This window comes from Fulmarus glacialis, unplaced genomic scaffold (assembly GCF_000690835.1).
Source record: "Fulmarus glacialis isolate BGI_N327 unplaced genomic scaffold, ASM69083v1 scaffold10517, whole genome shotgun sequence".
In the NCBI taxonomy this organism is placed as follows: Eukaryota; Metazoa; Chordata; class Aves; order Procellariiformes; family Procellariidae; genus Fulmarus; species Fulmarus glacialis.
In genome coordinates, this window is record NW_009225098.1 from 742 (window position 1) to 19,523 (window position 18,782).

Here is an 18,782-nt window from a genome sequence, read left to right on the forward strand (position 1 = left end):
AGTGAACAAATACAAGAAATTTAGCCTTTTCATGACAATAGTAACTGAACTCTTGTTTGGAGTGAGAGAGAAGAAGAGAAGTTTTTGCTTGGCTTTAATTTTATTTTATACCATCTATGAAGGGCTTTTTTTCCTCCACTATTCTTGTACAATACAATTCTAAAACACATCCTAGGTCCAGCAGCTTGTTCAGGTTTTCTTGCTTAGACTGTCTTCCTTCCCAATGGTATCACCAGAGAATGTGCAATGCCTCCATCTCCCTTCATAGGAATCCATTCAGCAATGCTTTATTTACCTTCCTCCTCCTTCATTTTCCCACCCCAAAAATCCTTCCTGAAAACGTCCTCTCAGGCTGACGCCAGATTTCAGCTGTCAGATTTCGACCTCTTGGTTGAAACTTCAACCTCTTCTGAAGCTTGCACACATGTTGCCTAGGCAGACTGAGGCAGTTTTACCAAGTGAGAATTCCTAAGCAGATAACTAATACCATTATCTCCCCTCCCCCTGACAGAAGACTGATGGGAGAAGGAAAGTTATTCTGCGGATGTAATACATACATAAATGAAGTTTTGCCAAGCCACAGTTCTTCCAAGATAAACTAGACACGCACAGCTTGCAACTTAATCTATTTCAGTCTTGACAAAGGGTTGAAAATTGAAAAACACTCACTTTAAAATGATAAAGCTTTAGCCGAGAGATTAAAATGAAGTACTTCATACTAACAAAAAACCAGATTATTTTTTCCATCTTAGGACTGGACACGATTCCTGATGCACAAATATTTCTCCAGTCTAACACATTACTCCCCAAGACACTAGATAAAACAGAGTTCAACCAGCCTCAAATTTCAGTACGCTCAATGTTATATGAAAGTCCTGCTTCCATAACTCATTGGACTCAGCAGAACAATACGTAAACCGTGGGGGAACGTATGCTCTGGGTGTTCTCATAGCTATCAGCAACATAAAGAGAAAGTGTTTGTGGAGAGACACAAAGGAAGCAATATTAAGACTTCAAATGGTCCCTGCTTTTCACACTAAGTATTCCCTACTGTATTCACTATTCAATTTTAAAGCAAATCAAGCATTCTTCAATTCTAATGTAAAACGAAGACTCATTCTTCTCAAACTTCCTATAGAGCAGTAAAATTACTACTACTAGAAGTGAAACTACTTCTGATACTCTATCTGAATTTGTTTTTCTCATAACCTAAATTCATTATAGCTTCATCTACCTTACTGAATCACAATAAATAACCTTGCTGACTTCTTAGGATTTGTCTGCTACCATATTTGTCATGGAAACTCAATATTCTGGGTTGCCCTCTCATTCGACAATATTTCCCTTATTTCAGGGAATGCATCAACAAAAAATGGGGAGAGGAAAAATTGTAGGATGAAAAAAGAGTTCATTTAACACTGTAAGAGAAGAAGAGTGGACAAAAAACCCGTCTCAGATCAGCTAAAGCCTTTTTTATTCATGTACAAAAAAAAGTCAAATCAGAACCTGAGAAATAAGCTATAAAGTTTATGCTCATTCAACCTTAATCTTCAAAACTGAAATTATAAACATAGTTTTAAGAAGAGTTCCAGATAGAACAGAATTAGTAAGATGTTTCCCTTTCAGAAAAAGGGGAATTATACTACAGACAGACAGATATTACATTAGCCTTCCCAGAAATAAAAATGTGGAAAGGTGGTTATAACTGTAGATCTTGCTGAGTTTGATTGTGACACAGGGGCTACAACTGTCCTCATTTGCCCCTGCAAGAGTCTGGATCTACTAAAAAGATTCAAACATAACAACAAACAAATACCAAAGAATTTCTGCACTCTTATCACAGCCTCTTCTTTTTGCCTGTTGTTTTCTTTATTTCTCTAAGGGGAAGAGGTGATTGTATCTCATTCTCTGCAGTGTTAGGAAGAATGCTTTATATTTATTCAATTCAAACACCAGCTAGCTTTATATTTATTCAAACACAAGTACTGGCTAGTTACTCCCCTTCAATAAGGAAATGCAAATGCATGTGCACGAAAAATACGCATGCACAGTTTAAAAAACCCTAATGGGATGGTTTAAGGAACCATCCCAATAGGATGGTCTAGGAGGCTTAAGGTACCTTACCTGACTGAGCTCACTTTGGAGTTGCAGGCCATGCTGCTCTTTTTCCTCCCTCTGCTGCTGGAGCTGTTTACATTCTGCCTTGAGATGCTGGTACTTTGTTTCTACTTCGGACAACTCTTCTTTAAGTTTCTGGCTTGCTTCCCCCCTCTCAGCTAGCTCTGTCTGTAATCTCTGTATCGAGGCTTCAGATGCAGACAGCTTTGCCTGAAGCTGTTGGCAGTCCAGGTCTTTCTGGTGAAAGCTTGCCTGCACGTTCTTCTTACTCACAGATACTTCATTGTGTTTTTCTTCTAGCTGGGTGTAGTCCTGTTCTTTCTTCAGCAGCTTCTCAGTCAGACTCTATGAAGAGAGTTACACAGCAATTCAATTGCAATTCTGCTTACAGCTGTTCAATGCATTATTCAGATTTCTTCTCAAGTGTTGACGCTGAACTCTGAAGAAACTGCTCAAAAACATTATTAAGGGAAATATTGACCTGTATTTCGTATTACAAAAGTTAATTCTGGAGCCCATACAGCACACAGTTTCAACTGGAAATACTGTTTTTCATATTCTCACATAAATACACTTCCTCTTATTGAGAACACCACTCAAACTCTATTTCTGTATCCTGAAGACTAATTTGCTATCCCTGAATGTTCAAATTCTAGGTTATTACAACTGCATTTGCTTGGGGAAAAGTTGAAACAGTAATTATTAGTTATTAGTACACAGAAGAAGTTTTCAAGTATCCCTGTCCTTCACACAGTTCCCTAAGCAACAACATTTGTGGTTTAATTCCTGTCTAATCCTGTGCAGTCATCATGCTGGTCATTTTTAGAAGTATTCTAATTGTGCCCTGTCACTATACTTACAGTATGATCTACTATCCACATTATGGAAGGAACCTGTGAAAACTAATAAAATTCGTGATGTTGATAAATCACAGAATGAAACACTCAGGATTTAACCTTCATTTTAGAAGATGATGTTTTTACATTTTAATTCATACCATCTAATTTCCTTGCATACAAATCAGCTCAAAGAGGATGGTGCTTTGAGTTTGAAAACACTAAAAATTGGAATTCCCTAAAGGAAAGATGTGAACATCGCTGAGCGTCAGATTTTTCTTACCACGTTAACAACAGTAAATATTGCAGGGTCTAAGGTCATACTATCAAATTTACACGCTGAGACAAATACTGAAAAAAAATTATTTACAGATACTTTTCAGTAATACAGCTATTACGTAATGATTTTTATCAAATTTCATGAACTAATCAAAACTATATTCAGGTAGAAATTAAATATCTTAATGGACAAGATATAATTAAAGCTTAGGTTTTCCCCCAAGCTTAGCTGAGGCACTAACTAGAATTTCAAGCAGGACAAAGAAGCCATGAGAACCATTTTGGTTTTCCAGCGGCACTTTTCAAAGCACACAAATACAGTTGCAGGGAAGCCCTGGTCATGGTCCAACCCAGGTAATTCATTCCACCTTCTTGAAATGTACCAGCAGGTTCCACTTATTGCAGCATCTTAGTGATAACTATCTCAGTGAAGCATTACCATGCACACCTTTTAAATGCTTGCGTTCTTCCTGCAGTTTCAGTGACTACTGTATTCTCTAGTGACCCTTTCAATTAAAATACAGAAAAATAAAGAACACTTCTAGCATGTCAGCCTGAAAAAATGCCAACACTGAGGTCAGTCTTATGTATCAAAACTTCAGACAGTTCTGCAACTTTGGAATAACACTGTTCCAAAGATAAGATAGATAGTGCTGCAATTCTAGCTATGCTGGGCATCTTAAAAGTGCACTTCTGCACAGTATCCAGGGATGAAACCTGTTTTGCCAGAAAAAAAAGCTGTAAAATTATTCAAATAAGTTGAACAGTTGAACAGTTTTGTTCTTTACAGATTTTAACAAACGATGATTACATTGGTCATTATAAACCAAATAAACAGAAGAATCTATAAAAAAAAGAGAGGTTAGAAAACAAGCAATCTTGCAAATGACAAATCTAGCCATCCAGCAACCCATGTGAGAACAAATGTAATTACATAAGCATACAACTTAGCCAAAAATTCTGGCTCAAGACTAAAGTTTGGCTATTGAATTCTAGCCCTGAAGTAGTATATTTTGAAATGTTTCTTGAAAAATAAAACAACTTGTTGCTGTTACAGGTATGCAGAAGTTTTTATATATGCATATATAAAATGCAGGAATAGAGTACATGAAGAACATACTAAGGTCAGGTGTCACTTTACCCTCCTAAGGCCAGTGGCAAGGCTCCCGCTGCTTTTAGAAAAGGCTTCACCCTCAGAACATAAAATAAAGTTGCAACTCCCTTTTCATTAAAGAGAACTGGCCAGGCAGGATCATTAACATTCATACTGAATCGTGTTCCTGAAATACCAACACATTACAGCACGTTTTTCATCATAGCTGGGCAAGTTAGAACTAAGGTTATTAATATTACTACTACTTCGTAACTAGATCCACACGTCACATGTAGAAATGCTGTGACCTACTTTGTGAGGAGTCAGCGCAGGCCACTAACTTAAATTTTCAAGTAAAGTTGCAGCGGGGGGAGGAAAAAAGAAACAGTTAATGTTGTTTTGAAGCAGACTGAGACTCTGGAAAGCTTTCAGGAATTCCATGTAAAAAAGCCTCTTCACCATCACCTCACAAGCTATCCAAAGGACAGCCAAGAGCAGCAAAGGTAAGGTGCTTCCACCTTACAAGCTATCCAAAGGACAGCCAAGAGCAGCAGCTACACACGGTTGGAGATGCTGCTCCACATTTTGTGCTACTCTTCTCTCTTCCTCCCTGGTCTGATGAGCAATACAACGACAAATATCAGTGTTTAAAGCCACTGCCCCTGTCAGCTGAACACCTTCAGCAGTCATGAATGGCCAGACAGAGCCACAAACAGCTGCTGCTGCTTTCACAAGAGAAATGCTGGGTTTGCCCGACAGCCTGCTACCCCTGTGTGTGACTGAAGCCCACAAGCAGACTCGAGGCCACAGAGCTGCCAAAGCTATGGTCATTCAGGTTACATCAGTGGACCCAGCAGTGTTTCCTGTGCCAGCTGCATCCCAGATATATAAAGGGATATGTGGGCACACACCAGCCACCTCTCTTCCCCAAGCCTTGATTTCCACAGAAAAGAAAGAGGGAATGATGGTATGTTCCAGCACTCAGCAAAGAGCCTTGAGCCTTCAAAGCTCACAAGATACAAGGGGGAACACCACACTGATCCCTTCTTTTATAACTGCTCCATGGAAAAAAACATGTAATACATGTTAGTAGTGACAGTGGCCAGACATTAAAGAACGAACTCTGTCGTCACTGATCAAATTTCAGAATAGTTTCGTCAGTAGAAGGTTGGAAACAAAGCATTCTTCCCTGTAGATAATGCATCACAATTTTCCTAAAAGAAAACAAACAAAAAACCCCACATGCAATGGGTTTGGAATTACAAGTCTTATACTTCAGGGAATACGCTGGTTTTTCACACATTAGGTCTCTTCTGGGCTACAGGCCATTACTGGCCTCTGCAAGGCAAGCCAAGCCCCATAATTACAGTGCTTTACAAATGAAGGAAAGGCAGTTCCTGCTTATCTCAGAGAACTGATCTTATCTACTTGTCATCTGCTCTTCTCAGTATAGCTCCTGAAAAATATAAGAAACAGCTTGCTTGCTTTAGGTTGTACATGAGCTTGAAAAACTCTGTGTCAATTCACAGAAATATCTTCCCGCATTGCAATGGAATTATAAACGGATGTACATAGCAAAATGCAATATATTCTATTCCGCATTAATGGCTCCTCCCCCCCTCCCTGGCAGCTTCTTCAAGGAGTGCAAACTGTTCCAAGGGGGAGCAATTTCTGTTATTTGGGAAGCTAGTCTTACCTTTTCCAATTCTAGGTCCAAGTCCTCCAGGGCCAAGATTCCTTAGCTAGCATACCATTCTTATGGATATCACCTTTCAAAAAGCTGCATAAAGAGGTGGCTGTAAACTGCTTTAAGTCACTGAAACTGAAAGAGGAAAAGTAGCTTGCTGCCACTTCTTTTCTTCCTATTCCTCAAGTGGTATTTGGCATTAACCTGACATAGCAAAGGACTCTCTCTTAAGGTATGGTTATCTTATGCATCAATCTGTTTCATTCCATGTTGTTAATGGAATAGCAATATATTCAGGCAAGGGCTCTGTACCGTATAGCAATAATTTTGCCAAAAGCTTGATTCAGTGTTGCTAGTCTGTGGAAAAGTACAGCATGACAATTCTCACCATTTTAGATCTGCACCTGATTTAATGAGCCAAACCAAGAGTCATCCTACTAAAGGCAAGTTTAATTTACTAAATTTTAATTGCACCTTCTTATATTCTTTGCAAATGCTGCTTTAATATAATTACATATGATTACATTTGGTCTCTGTCCTTTCCTATTTTCCAAGATCGACAAGTTTGCTGGTAAATACACATATGTAATGTGTACAGTTCATATACAGTGTTATATATACATGCAACAAAAAGCAGCGTGCATCTCTCTCCTTGTCTCCTTTCCTCCCTTACCTCCGTTTATTACGCCACAACACATGCTTTCTTAATGCAAATACAAAATGCAGCAAGTTCAAAGCCTTTGATAAAAGCTCTCAAGGAATACTTATAAGCTGAGAAGCTTCTGGAGTTTATTTCAATTTTCTACCCTTCATGACTCTGATGAAAGGCCAGAAAGTATGACAGGAGTGCAATCTAAAAGCTAAGAAACTGGAAGACCAATGAAGAGAGTTCAAAATGTCTTCTGAATTACGATTTTTAGGTAAACACTGTAATATTTCACAGTACTGCTTTTTTCTTTTAATGTGTGAGATGGCAATACTGCTTAATGATAGGTAAGCATACACTGCAGCAATTAGAAATCTGCGATCATAACAACACTGAGGATTTCAGTTGTAACATACTGATGATCATTAAAATATAGTGTTTGCTTGTACATTACGATATCCCTCGTGTTAAGCAAAATGGCAAAGGAATTCTCAACTTCTGCAACACCAAGAAGTGTTTTGCCACAGTCTTCAGCTCTTCCCAAGGCAATGTGTGATGTGTTTCCATTTTAATGTGAACTGACAAGCATAGGAAACAACAGCATTCTCACCTGGTTTTTCTGTTCTAGCTCTTTGACTGAACTTTGAAGTTTTTGCAGCTCCTGAACATATACAGCTACCTCCTGAGGTCCTTTGGCAAGTTCAGCTCTTAACTGGTTAATGGTAGCCTGAACAGACAAACAGAAAAATCCGCACTTAAAACAAAGCTTTGCATGCATAACCCAAACAAAAGCAAGATGTCTGGTAGCAAAATAAAAAGCATTTTGTATACAAATAAACAGCTTAAGAAAAAAATCACCTGCAAACTCATCTCAGAGCTCCATCAGCTACAGAAGTACCACTAAGCATAATTTCCCAGCTCAGATGCATTCATGTCCTATTTCAGAAGACATAAATTTGCCCCAGTCCAATAGAAAATGCCAGGTTGAGCCCACAACCGAAGAAAATCACAACAGATTATCCATTAATCATTATCGCAGTTCTAGCTCAAGGTGAAACCCCCCCAAGTCATTGCAGTTATACAGCCAAAAGCTTTGCCTCCCTGGTAAGGGAAACGTACTGGAAAAGGCACTAGAAGTGAGCCTGGCATCTGATGCAAACTTGGTGTGTGACTTTTGGACACATCAACCCTGCAGGCCAGCATAATCAGAATAACAATACCACCTCATTAAACAGGATTGGTACAAAACAGAATATATCAATGACTGTACAGTATTTGACTACAGTAATGAAAGCAAACAAGAAAAGCACTTTAGATGGGTAACAATGGCTGCCTTAAAGCATGCTGTGTATGAATGCACTCGCTTTGAATACACTACATAATAGTGACCTTTTTAAAGAAGTTTTCTTTCCTATTGTTCTCATAACCACAGATTTCAGCACAAAGGTACAAATACTGAATTCAAGAATGAACTAAAGCAGTAGAACAGAAGTAGCAGACAATAAACATACTATTTACAATCTCCCTACAGAAAAAGAAAGACCAAAGAGAACATATGAACATAGTATATGTCTACAAAGTGTTATTAATTCTGACTTTCTGTAATGCTGTGCTTTACAAGGCTGTTTTGTGACAGAGCTGTTAGCTAAAACACATCCTGGGATCTGTCTTTGGCAGACAAACATTCCAGGATGTTCTCAGAAAACAGAGTTTTCTCAGATATTTCTGAGATATGTTAGGATATTTCACTACTGAGAGAATATAATGCAGAAAATGCACAGAAGCTTGCTAAGGACACCACTGCAGCCTTTCAAACTAGAATTGCAATTTATATGCATAAAGATACACTTCTCTCATTCACAATTCAATAAGCCTGTCCCACATTCCATTCTTAACGTGGAAATATATCATGGATGAGTATTCATTCCTGATATTGTCTGGCTGATGTGGCTGTATGATTAATGAACCATAAGCAAACAGGAATGCATCTGTTTAACAACCTCTTGAAATTATCTTGATACAACAGAAATCTACTATAAGAATAAAAAGCTTTCAAAAAAATTTACCTCAAATTTAAGTGTCTCCGTTAGAAAGCAGAAAAAATAAAATGGATGGATGAAAGATGGAAATAAGCAGTCACAAAAGCTGTTAGTAGACATACTTCCTCAGATTTATTTTCAAATATTCCAGTGTTTTTAATGCCTTTGCTTAGTGGAAAAAAAAACAGTCCTGGCTTTATTAAATTTGCCCATAATTTAATCTACTAATCTTGTTTAATTCTGTGGGCACTCAACTTAACAATCAAGTCTAGGCCCTGTATTTTATGAAGATTTATCAGATACTGAAACAAATCCTAATCGGCAGAGATTCATGGAAATGCTTAGCTCCACAGCAGTGCAGCTGTTTTCATAATGTGTTTACTATGCAGGAGTCACTATAGTGAAAAACTAAACATGGAAGGAGTAGATCAGAATGAACATTCATCTGAGAGATCCAGACACCAGAGTTTCAGGTGCAACACTGAAATAAGGCATAACACCCAACATTTCTTTCTGGTGAGACCCCACCTGGAGTACTGCATCCAGCTCTGGAACACTCAGCACAAGAAAGACATGGACCTGTTGGAACAGGTCCAGAGGAGGGCCACAAAAACGATCAGGGGGATGGAACGCCACTCCGATGAAGAAAGGCTGAGGGAGCTGAGGGGTTATTCAGCCTGGAGAAAAGAAGGCTTCGGGGAGACCTTATTGCACCTTTCAGTACTTAAAGGGGCTTATAAGAAGGCAGCAAACTTTTTAGCAGGGCCTGTTGCGACAGGACAAGGGGGAATGGTTTTCAACTAAAGGAGGGTAGATTTAGACTAGCTATAAGGAAGAATGTTTTACAATGAGGGTGGTGAAACACTGGAACACGTTGCCCAGAGAGGTGGTAGATGCCCCATCCCTGGAAACATTCAAAGTCAGGTTGGACGGGGCTCTGAGCAACCTGGTCTAGTTGAAGATGTCCCTGCCCATGGCAGGGGGGTTGGACTAGATGACCTTTAAAGGTCCCTTCCAACCCAAACTATTCTATGACTCTATGATAAAAGAAGAAAAGAAAACAATTAATACATTTAGGTGACAATTGTAGAGGTATACAGAACACGTCTGCCCTCTCCTGCAGCATTTGAAGATGCTCACATAGGGTTTAAGATGATCTTTGTTATTCTCTTCACCCAAGCCATAAATCTAACTTATTTTAAAGAAGTCTCACTTTGGAAATCAATATTAATGTATGTATCCTCAGTCAGCTCAGCAAAATAGCCAGGGATGGTGTAAGAACCATTTTACTCTTTCAGCCCTTGAGGTGGTCTTAAAGAGCAAAGCTGAGATGTAACATTGCCAAACTTTTATGGCCAGAACGAAGGACTTCCAATGAAAGACTTCCATTTCCTGTTTTCTTATGGCTAACACTTTTCACAGCTGTGTTTTTTTTAAGAGAAGTAAAGAAGTTTTCACCACTATGACTTTGAGTAATTTTTATTTTTTTAAAACGCCTGATCTGTCACTTTACATCAGAAGAAAAGAAAAAGCTTTTATTTTGAACACATCTTGGGCTATTATTGTCATATGTTGGAATTAAGCAGAGAAGACAGCAACACTTCTGAGAAGAATCAGACTGCCACTGCTTACCATGTTCTGCCAGAAAGCAACTCGGTCTTCTCTGGTTCATACATACTCATGATACTGCACAGACATCTGATATTATTATAATTGCTGCAATGTATTTTATAACCCTTCCATACATCTAAGACTTCTTGTATGAACACATAGTAACAGCCAGGGGCATCATGCAGCCTTCTGCCCATCTGCCGTTACTTCCAGGAGGACTGAAAAAACCTTCTTCATTTGTCTTTTTTCCTGTTAAAGGCTGCACTTTAAAGCTACATTTTAAAATGGCTAGTTATGTCTAGTTATGGCTAATAACTTAAACATTTGGGGGAACAGGAGCAATTCATGCTTCTGTGAGAATGTTTTAAGATGAAAGATTTTTCACTTTGTCACTATGTCATTTTATCTTCAAATGAAAACTAAATATCCAAAACCACAAAAGACTACAGAGACAGTACTTTGAAATGAAATTTAAATTCTGCAGCATAGTTGTGGGATCTCACAGTTAAAACCAAATTACAATTATGCAGCAACTTACATGGTCACATAACCACATTATATTCATAACTCCAACTGTGATATTCCTTTTTTCACGCCTGATGAAGCTCTTGGCATACATAATTTTAACTTGAAAACAATGGTAGATTCATGCTTAGTACAATACTGTACCCTTGCACAATTCCTGGAGATCAACATATCTGTTGCAGGGGGAGGCAGGAGGGAAAGCCCTTAAGAGTTCAGAATAATGCCAGGCAGCACTTCTCTAAAGCTCTGCAGTGCAAATGAAGAAATAGAAAGCTAAAACTGCAGTTCTGAAATCTAGGGCACATGAAACCCCAGAATAACAAGATGTCAGGAATCCTTCACAGCCACAAATCTCAACAGGACAGAGGAATCTAGGAGCCCTGCAGAAACTCTAGGCATTCCCTCATGTAAGCTGGGGAATTCTGCAAGGACCCCACCTCAGTAGGGACCACAGCTCTGCATTGACAAGTTTTGCTGGCATTGCTGCATTGGTGGGGGACAATAGAAAAGGGGAAGGGCAAAATTAAAACGTCTCAAACACAGCTGACAGTCTTCAGTGAAGATCATTACACTGTCAAGTCATCCATTAGTAAAATTATACCAACCAACCCACTAGTGAGATGCAACAACACCCAGCAAGAGAGTTCTTCTGCAGGGTATGGGTTCACCAACTCCTCAGTAGAATAAATAATATGTTAGACAAAAGCCTTTTCGGTGATACTCTATTTTTATTAGGATTTTTTGCCATTATCTCTGTCAGAGATTTCCCTCACTGTCATGGTAAACAACATCAAACAGGCTTTAGCCAGGAGGGATCTGAGACAGTGTGAGGAGTAAGGTTCCCTCTTAAAGATCCAAGTCAGAGCTGTTATATCCCTTTTTCTCCATCTTGCATGGAAGTGTAAGTGCTCACTGGCAGGAAAGCAGGGAACCAAAACCAAGAAAACCGAATATTTGCTATGGGAGGGGCAGTTAGTTTTGCTTCCTTAAACACAGAGTTATCATCAATTCTGTATGTTTTCAAATCTCCCATCAGCAATTTAAAGCTTCTTCCACTGACTCAGCCAACGCAGAGGCAAGCCTTCACAAAGTACTTCTGAAGAAACCAGCATATTCAGCAACTCAAGTAGATGGTGAGGTCTCTTTTAAAAGGGATTAAATTAAAAGGTTTAAATCCAGGAAAAAAAGGAGGAAAAATGTATAAAAAAAAAAGCAACTAACATGAGAACAATAGATTTTATTTTCTACTTTAGACTGCAACAACAAAGAGAGGAAAACTAAGGTGCTGTTGCCTGGAAACAGATTACAGGTGACATCCTGACATCTTGACCTTAAGACATGGTGAGGCCTGGCAGTCACTCACTTTCTGCTCTAGCGGGTAACAGGCAACACCTGGAGGCTATTATGCAGTGGACTGGGGCAGGGGGATGTGTGCAGAACAGATTTGTACCTTACACACAAAATATTCCTACAATAAATCATAGGTGTAAAAAGGCTTCCCATTTGACAGTAAAAACTAGAAGAAACAAAAATGAAAACCTGTTTACAATATCCACTGAGATTTTTAAATCTTGTGTAAGTTCAAGAATCAAATGTCCTATAAGAATATTCACATTATTACCTACTTTGTATTAATAATCTCTTTTTATATATTTTAATACTCTAGCATCCATTTTCAGACATATCAACTCAAATATTAACCAAAACCATCATTTTCAGTAACAACGTTTTTACCCGCATGTACTCAATAAGGGAAACAAGTCTTTGAATCACACAGATATTGCTCTATTTCTCTCTCCCAATAGAAAGAGCGCAGCTCCGCCAAGTGGCTTTTTCCTCTGCTATTGGGCTCTTGTAATAACTTTTTATGGAAAGGTTTTGCAACGAAAAGCATGGGGGCTTTTGGAGGGTAGATATTGACAGACGTACCCAATTTATTGTAATGAAGAAACATGTCTATTAGGTAAGTTAGAAGATTCAGTTAAGAAAGAGGCTTTTTCATTATGATGAATTAATATTTTCCATTTTCATAGGAAAATCATGGCAAAGCTAACACACACATCTCTAGGTATGACTGTTACCTCCGAGTTAGCCTGCTCTGCCTGCAAGTGCTTGCACTCGTCTTTCAGCTTTTCAGATTCTCTCTCACGTTCCAGTGTCATTTTATCCATCAGCGTCTGAACTTGGACCAGCTCCTTTTTCAGAACAGCCACATCTTCCATACCAGGCCTTTGTAGCTGAGAAGTAAAGGAGTAGCAATGAACAACATGCTGTTGGCAGACATGCTTCCAGTGTCAATGTCATCTCTAAAAATCTTTCAAATCATCAATTTATAGACAAGGTGACATATACAGTAGTACAGCTGGGAGGAAAAAAAAAAGAGAGAAAAAAAAAAAAGAAAACAAAACAAAACAGAAAACCAAAAAACAAACCCACAGAAAACTATGTATCATTCCCAAAGGAAACAGGATTTAATGGCTGGTTGTCAGTTCTTGCCTACTAAACTTTGAACTTGTTGATTGATTTCAATCAAATCTGACAAATGGGATAAGGTCTCAAAGATTAAATTTCTGGTAGATCGCTAGGTACAGGAGGGAGACTTTCCCTGGGAGAAAACATTGAAGTGACAGGGAATCCATGCAAGAAATTTATCTGAAGTCACTATAGTTTACTGCTGCAATACTCACAAGCCCCTCTCAGGACTGAGACACATAACAATCCAGCACTACACAGACTTTTATAATGGTACTGCCTGTGTCTTCAAGAACTATTTCAGAAAACCACAACAGACAAAAAAAGGGCAGCTGAAGGAAACTTCTTGAAGGAACTGTCAGGCATGCCTCATACCAGACCCATAGGTAAAATCTGTTGGTAATTACATCTAAAGTACCAAAACATCCCTCAAAGCAAAAAGCTATGGACGGAAAAGGGAGGGGAAAGGCAATACTGGGCACTGAAGAAAGAAGAGAAAAGGAAGTGCTGGCATCTAGAAGAGAAAAGGTACAGGAAAAGGGTAAGAATGCAGAAGAAGGAAGACAAGAAACAACTAAACAAAGAGGAATGGATAGGTCCAGTGGCTAGACAGGGCCAAGAGGGACTCATGAACCCTTCGGGGCAGACGACTACAGGGAAGAAGGGGAATAAAGGAGTCCCACCTTCCTCCAGAGTCTAAGCAGTGGTTGAGTGGGAGAAACTAGGAAGTCCCATTCACTACTGCTTTAGAAGCGGCACGACTGCTGAGTCACTGGGATTGCTCCCTGGAGCCATGGCTGTATATAAAAGTCACCAGGAGCCAACATCCTGGAATACACACACATTGGTATTACCAGCCAAGCGCAAGAGGGACAACATTAACATAGGCATGGCGATGACGGCTGCCAGCCCTTCAGCCACCATGTCACAAAACACCTCTCTGAGCACTTCCTATGAATGCAGCTGCCCAGGGACAGTCAGAGCGTAACAACTCATGGAAAAAGGGTGATCTAAAGACAGCTGTGGAAGTCAGCAATGGCATGCTCCAAGTACAGGCCAGCACAGGACATCTATACATGCAATACCCTGCAAAATTGCTGAAGGGTAGGGCATCAAACAAGCAGACTATAATATAGTATAAATTTTAATATAGAAGTCAGAAACAACACATATTTCCTCACTGGAAAAACACTGAAAATGTAGGTCAGTGAAACAGATCAGAAACAATGGTGTTCTGAACTTCTTCAGCCCACAAGCAGACGTTTCCAAGTTCAACAGAGTCTGACTGCTTTAAAACTGCATTTGCAAGCATTTAAGCATATCCCTTCCTTGACTTGAAAATAACAAAAACATTAGTGTGATGTGAATACCAGCTCTGTCTTTAAGTCTTCCACTGTACTCCTCTCCTTCTGCAGTTCTTGTGTCAGGTTTGTCACTTTCTGTTCTGCACCTTCCCGAAGGCTGATTTCTTCATCATACTTTGATTTAAGATCTAATAAGAAGGAAGTTGAATAAATGGTCACTTGCACAAGTTGCACAAGTAGAGAACAGAATCAGACCTCATGTTAATATACTTACCCACAATTTCAGTGGCCAGTTGTGCTGCTTTTTGCTCAAATAAGTCTTTCATTTGCTTAATGTTAAAATTTTCTACTTGGATCTCTTCTAGTTGCCGTTCTAATGATTCTATTTCCATAAAAAGAACAGTGTTATTTTCTGGAATAGCTAGGACAATACAGTTACTCATGCCCATAACAAACCACAGCAGGTAAATAAGCAATCCAAATTCACTTAACATCCAATTAGCTTCGCAAAGTGAAAAACTATACTGAAGTTAAATATCTACAAGCATGATGCTGGAACCTGCTGCTAGTTGAGTAGTCTGCAGGATTAAGTACAAATTGATTTTCACTGGTCACAAATAGCACTTCAGGTCACTGCAACATGCTGCTGAACTGCGATTAAAAGCTCTTTAATCATGATCAGTCAGATACTTTATGCAGACATAAGGAAAATTTTATTCCATGAGTGCCTCATGGAGAAAAACACAGAGCAAAAATTATTGGTCTGCAAAACGAAAAAACAAACAAAAAAATTCATTGTTTTCTTTGCTAGCAGTGAGTACAGAAAAACACTAAATAAAACCAGCACTGACAAATGCTATAGTTTAAATATCAACAATCTGTCTTTCTGAGCAACAGATTTGTACTGAATGCTTGAATACATGAAATGATTAAAAACATGTTCAAAACTACTCATGAGAACTCCTTTCAGAGTCAGGAGAACTCCTGTCTCACTTCTAGAAATTACAAACCCCGAGCCTCTGGAACATTTCCCCAGATTATAACTATGAAGAGCTATCTATCTTAAGCACTTACAATGAACTTTTTTTGCAGTAATTGTACCTTTCCAGCTTTCTAGCTCTTTAATTTACCAAAAGTGCTTTTTCATAAACCTAAAAGCTACACTGAAAAAAAATTCAGAAATTCCAGAACAGTGCAGAAATTAATATAATAAAATGTTAGCCACCTGTAGACGTAGCCGTTGTCAATCCATCAGACTTAGAATCCTTAAGAAAACAGAATAAGTGCATCATTAGACAGTAGGAATAAAAACTACTAATTCCAAAGTTCATCCAGTTTTTGGAAAAGACAAGGAAATAAAGACTTCTGTGCTCAAATACTGCACACCAATATAAAAATACCTGCTTTCAAACAGTTATATCTGGAAGACTGGAAAAGGCCAAGATGATTTTCCATTTCATGTATCACTACACTATCAGGCTTCCAGACTTGCAAGACTCCAGTAGCAATCCCCTCCCCCTCCCTTTCCTCAATATTGAAATCTGCCCTAAAAACAGAGGTTACAGACATCATTAAATACATTCTGAGAAGGCATTCTGTTACAAAGCAATTTCTGAGGTCTGTAACAATCCAGTATCTAAGTAGCTCATAGTAATAAAAGAAGTGAGAGCTTCTTTAGGGCACAACACACCACAATTTACCTTGCCTTTTTGTTCAGTTCATCTGGACATCTGTGAAAACATACTACAGTTCTCCAAAAGTTCTTACAAGAAAGACCCCATCGCCCTTTCTCGTAAACAGATGAAACACCACGTTTAATAAACTGAGTTCTGAATAAGCCCAACAGAAGGAAAAGTCTGAACTGAACTTGTACTGAGTAGTATGGAAGAATCATTATCTACTCCAACTTTGTTCTTCAGATTTATATATACAGTTACATTGTGGAGAGATAACTAGCTTTGTTTTCAAGAACATGTCAATATTCAAATTATGGAACTAACTAAATCAGGCCACGTGCCTTACAAAAAAGGTATTAATCTTCAATGTCAATGCTGATGATAAACCTGCTTCAAGTATTTTAAAGCAATTACTTGCTGCCGCTGCCCCTGCAATTTCTCTAGTTCTTTCTTCAGCTCTTCTGAATACCACCTCTCCTCCTAGGGGCAAAAAATGAAATAAAAAAAAAAAAGGAGATGGGGGAGAAAGAACTGTAAATTTGGTTGTTTAAGACAGTGGAACACTCTGCAATTTAAAACAAAGAACCAAGTGCAAGTAAAATACATTTCCGACCTTTAGCGAAGCTTGCAAATCTTGGACTTCTTGTCGGAGCAGTGATACTTCATCTCTGAATAAATATATCCACGGAGTGGAGAAAATGAATACACAGTGGTTATATTTTGCCAATTACATACAGGTTATAACGTGTATTAAATAACTGGAATGAAAGCCATGTACTACATAAATATAACTTACATAATTATAAATAGTTATTTTTAGATTTTTTGAAACTTGGAACAAACCGGGTTAATAGATACTTATTAGTTTACTTTGCATATCACTTGAAAAATGCTAAACATATTAATTGGATAAGCAAAGAAATAGATACGCAAAAAGTCTCATGAAAACAGAATGTAAATCTAAATCAGTGCATCAGCTGAACCACATGAGCTCAGAATGGCAAAGCTATGCATTGGGACATCTAACTGTTTTGCATGCCTTTTTATGAAGAGGACAGGTCTATTCTCCTTCACTTTCTGTACCATGTAAAGGAACACTGCTAAGAGACCGCACGCTATCTTACTCCTTTTGAAATATGCAGTTACATAATTTTTCATCCACACAGCAAGTCGGTATGCCCCACAGATACACTCACTTAATGGTCTGACTGTTCAAAGCCTTAGGATTTTAAATTCTCAAATTTTGTGCTCAAGCTTCCAGTCATGTAAGAACACAAGATCTAAGGCTAAAATTGTCACTAATTGATTTAGACAGCACCCTTCTAAATCACACGTCTCCTTACAGAATTGCACAACTATACATACAAGGATAATGTTGCATTACTGAGATACAGCCACTCCAAATGTAGAATACACAGGTCATTAAAATAATGCAAACATATCCTTTCTTATTGTTTCTGCAGTAGCGACACTGAGGAGTACACAGAATATATGTGTGTGGGTGCCAATGCCAACAAATTCTCTCAGTTTTATACCACACAATTTTATTGCTGCTGTGCTGCATTATCCCCTCCTCCACAGATGTTCTTTTAAATTATCTCATACTTAGGAGAAAAAAAACACCAAAGCAAGCTATTCTTTAGCTAAACTGGGAAGGAATAGATTCAGCCTACATTAGCATATTAACATGAGGTGAGGGTCATCAAGAAGCAAGTGAAACACACGCACTTGAACCAGTTACGCAAGAACTCCAAGGTGGACCAATTTTAATGGCAAAAAAACATATTGGGAGGCTCATTTTTTTCAGAGGAAGATTTTCTGCTATTTACGTGTTATTCTGCCTGTGTGAGACATCACTGGAGGTTTGCAAATACAACTTTACTGAGACAGGTGTAGCTGTAATCCAAAACCCATACATTGATTGTGGGTGGAGAAGAAGGAGCAGCTTTCTCACCAGTATAAGAGTAAATAAACCAGTATAAGTAAGAGTAAGTAAATCAGCTAATATTCACACATAAGATTATAAATGAAATCTCTGGCAGGTGAAACAGCTAACTATATTGAAGTTGGGCCTGAACATATACCAGATCTGCAATACTAAAGCATTTAAGATGTTCTGGTCTTTGTAGCAGATAAAAGGTTTTGAGCTGTATAAAAATAGTTTGTAGTAGAGGGGAAGAAGGAGGGGAGGAGGAGGGGAAGGGAGAGAGTTTGTAATGCAAGAACCCTTCTACAGTAGTTGCCTTGATATTCCCAACACAGTTTTGCTTGCCAGTTTTAAGATGAAACTTAAATTCAGTTTAACTGACCAGTGGAAAATGAAGGGGCGGGGGAGGGAAGTGTAAGGGATCACTCTAGACACTGTAACTTTGTTTTTCTTACTGCCATGCAAATCCTCATCAAACCTCCTTTTCTGCTAGGGCTGTTACAATCCCTTCCTCCTCTCAGCACATCTCCTCAGCCTCACCACCTGGCAAATCCTTACTACCTTTTCCT

General features: G+C 38.6%; 1 protein-coding gene across 1 annotated transcript in view; it reads right to left on the bottom strand.

Moving 5' to 3' along the window:
* Positions 1 to 2,124: 2,124 nt before the first annotated feature.
* The window catches only part of LOC104080101 (early endosome antigen 1-like), a gene marked incomplete at both ends in the record, with an annotated part of 32,812 nt that continues 16,154 nt past the window's right edge, over positions 2,125 to 18,782 (bottom strand). Inside the window, 8 exons of the mRNA XM_009582371.1 lie at positions 2,125 to 2,463; positions 7,270 to 7,386; positions 12,916 to 13,071; positions 14,677 to 14,798; positions 14,885 to 14,992; positions 15,836 to 15,875; positions 16,701 to 16,766; positions 16,900 to 16,954. Of these exons, the coding sequence (XP_009580666.1) occupies positions 2,125 to 2,463; positions 7,270 to 7,386; positions 12,916 to 13,071; positions 14,677 to 14,798; positions 14,885 to 14,992; positions 15,836 to 15,875; positions 16,701 to 16,766; positions 16,900 to 16,954 (1,003 nt within the window). The remainder of the gene's footprint in view (positions 2,464 to 7,269; positions 7,387 to 12,915; positions 13,072 to 14,676; positions 14,799 to 14,884; positions 14,993 to 15,835; positions 15,876 to 16,700; positions 16,767 to 16,899; positions 16,955 to 18,782) is intronic.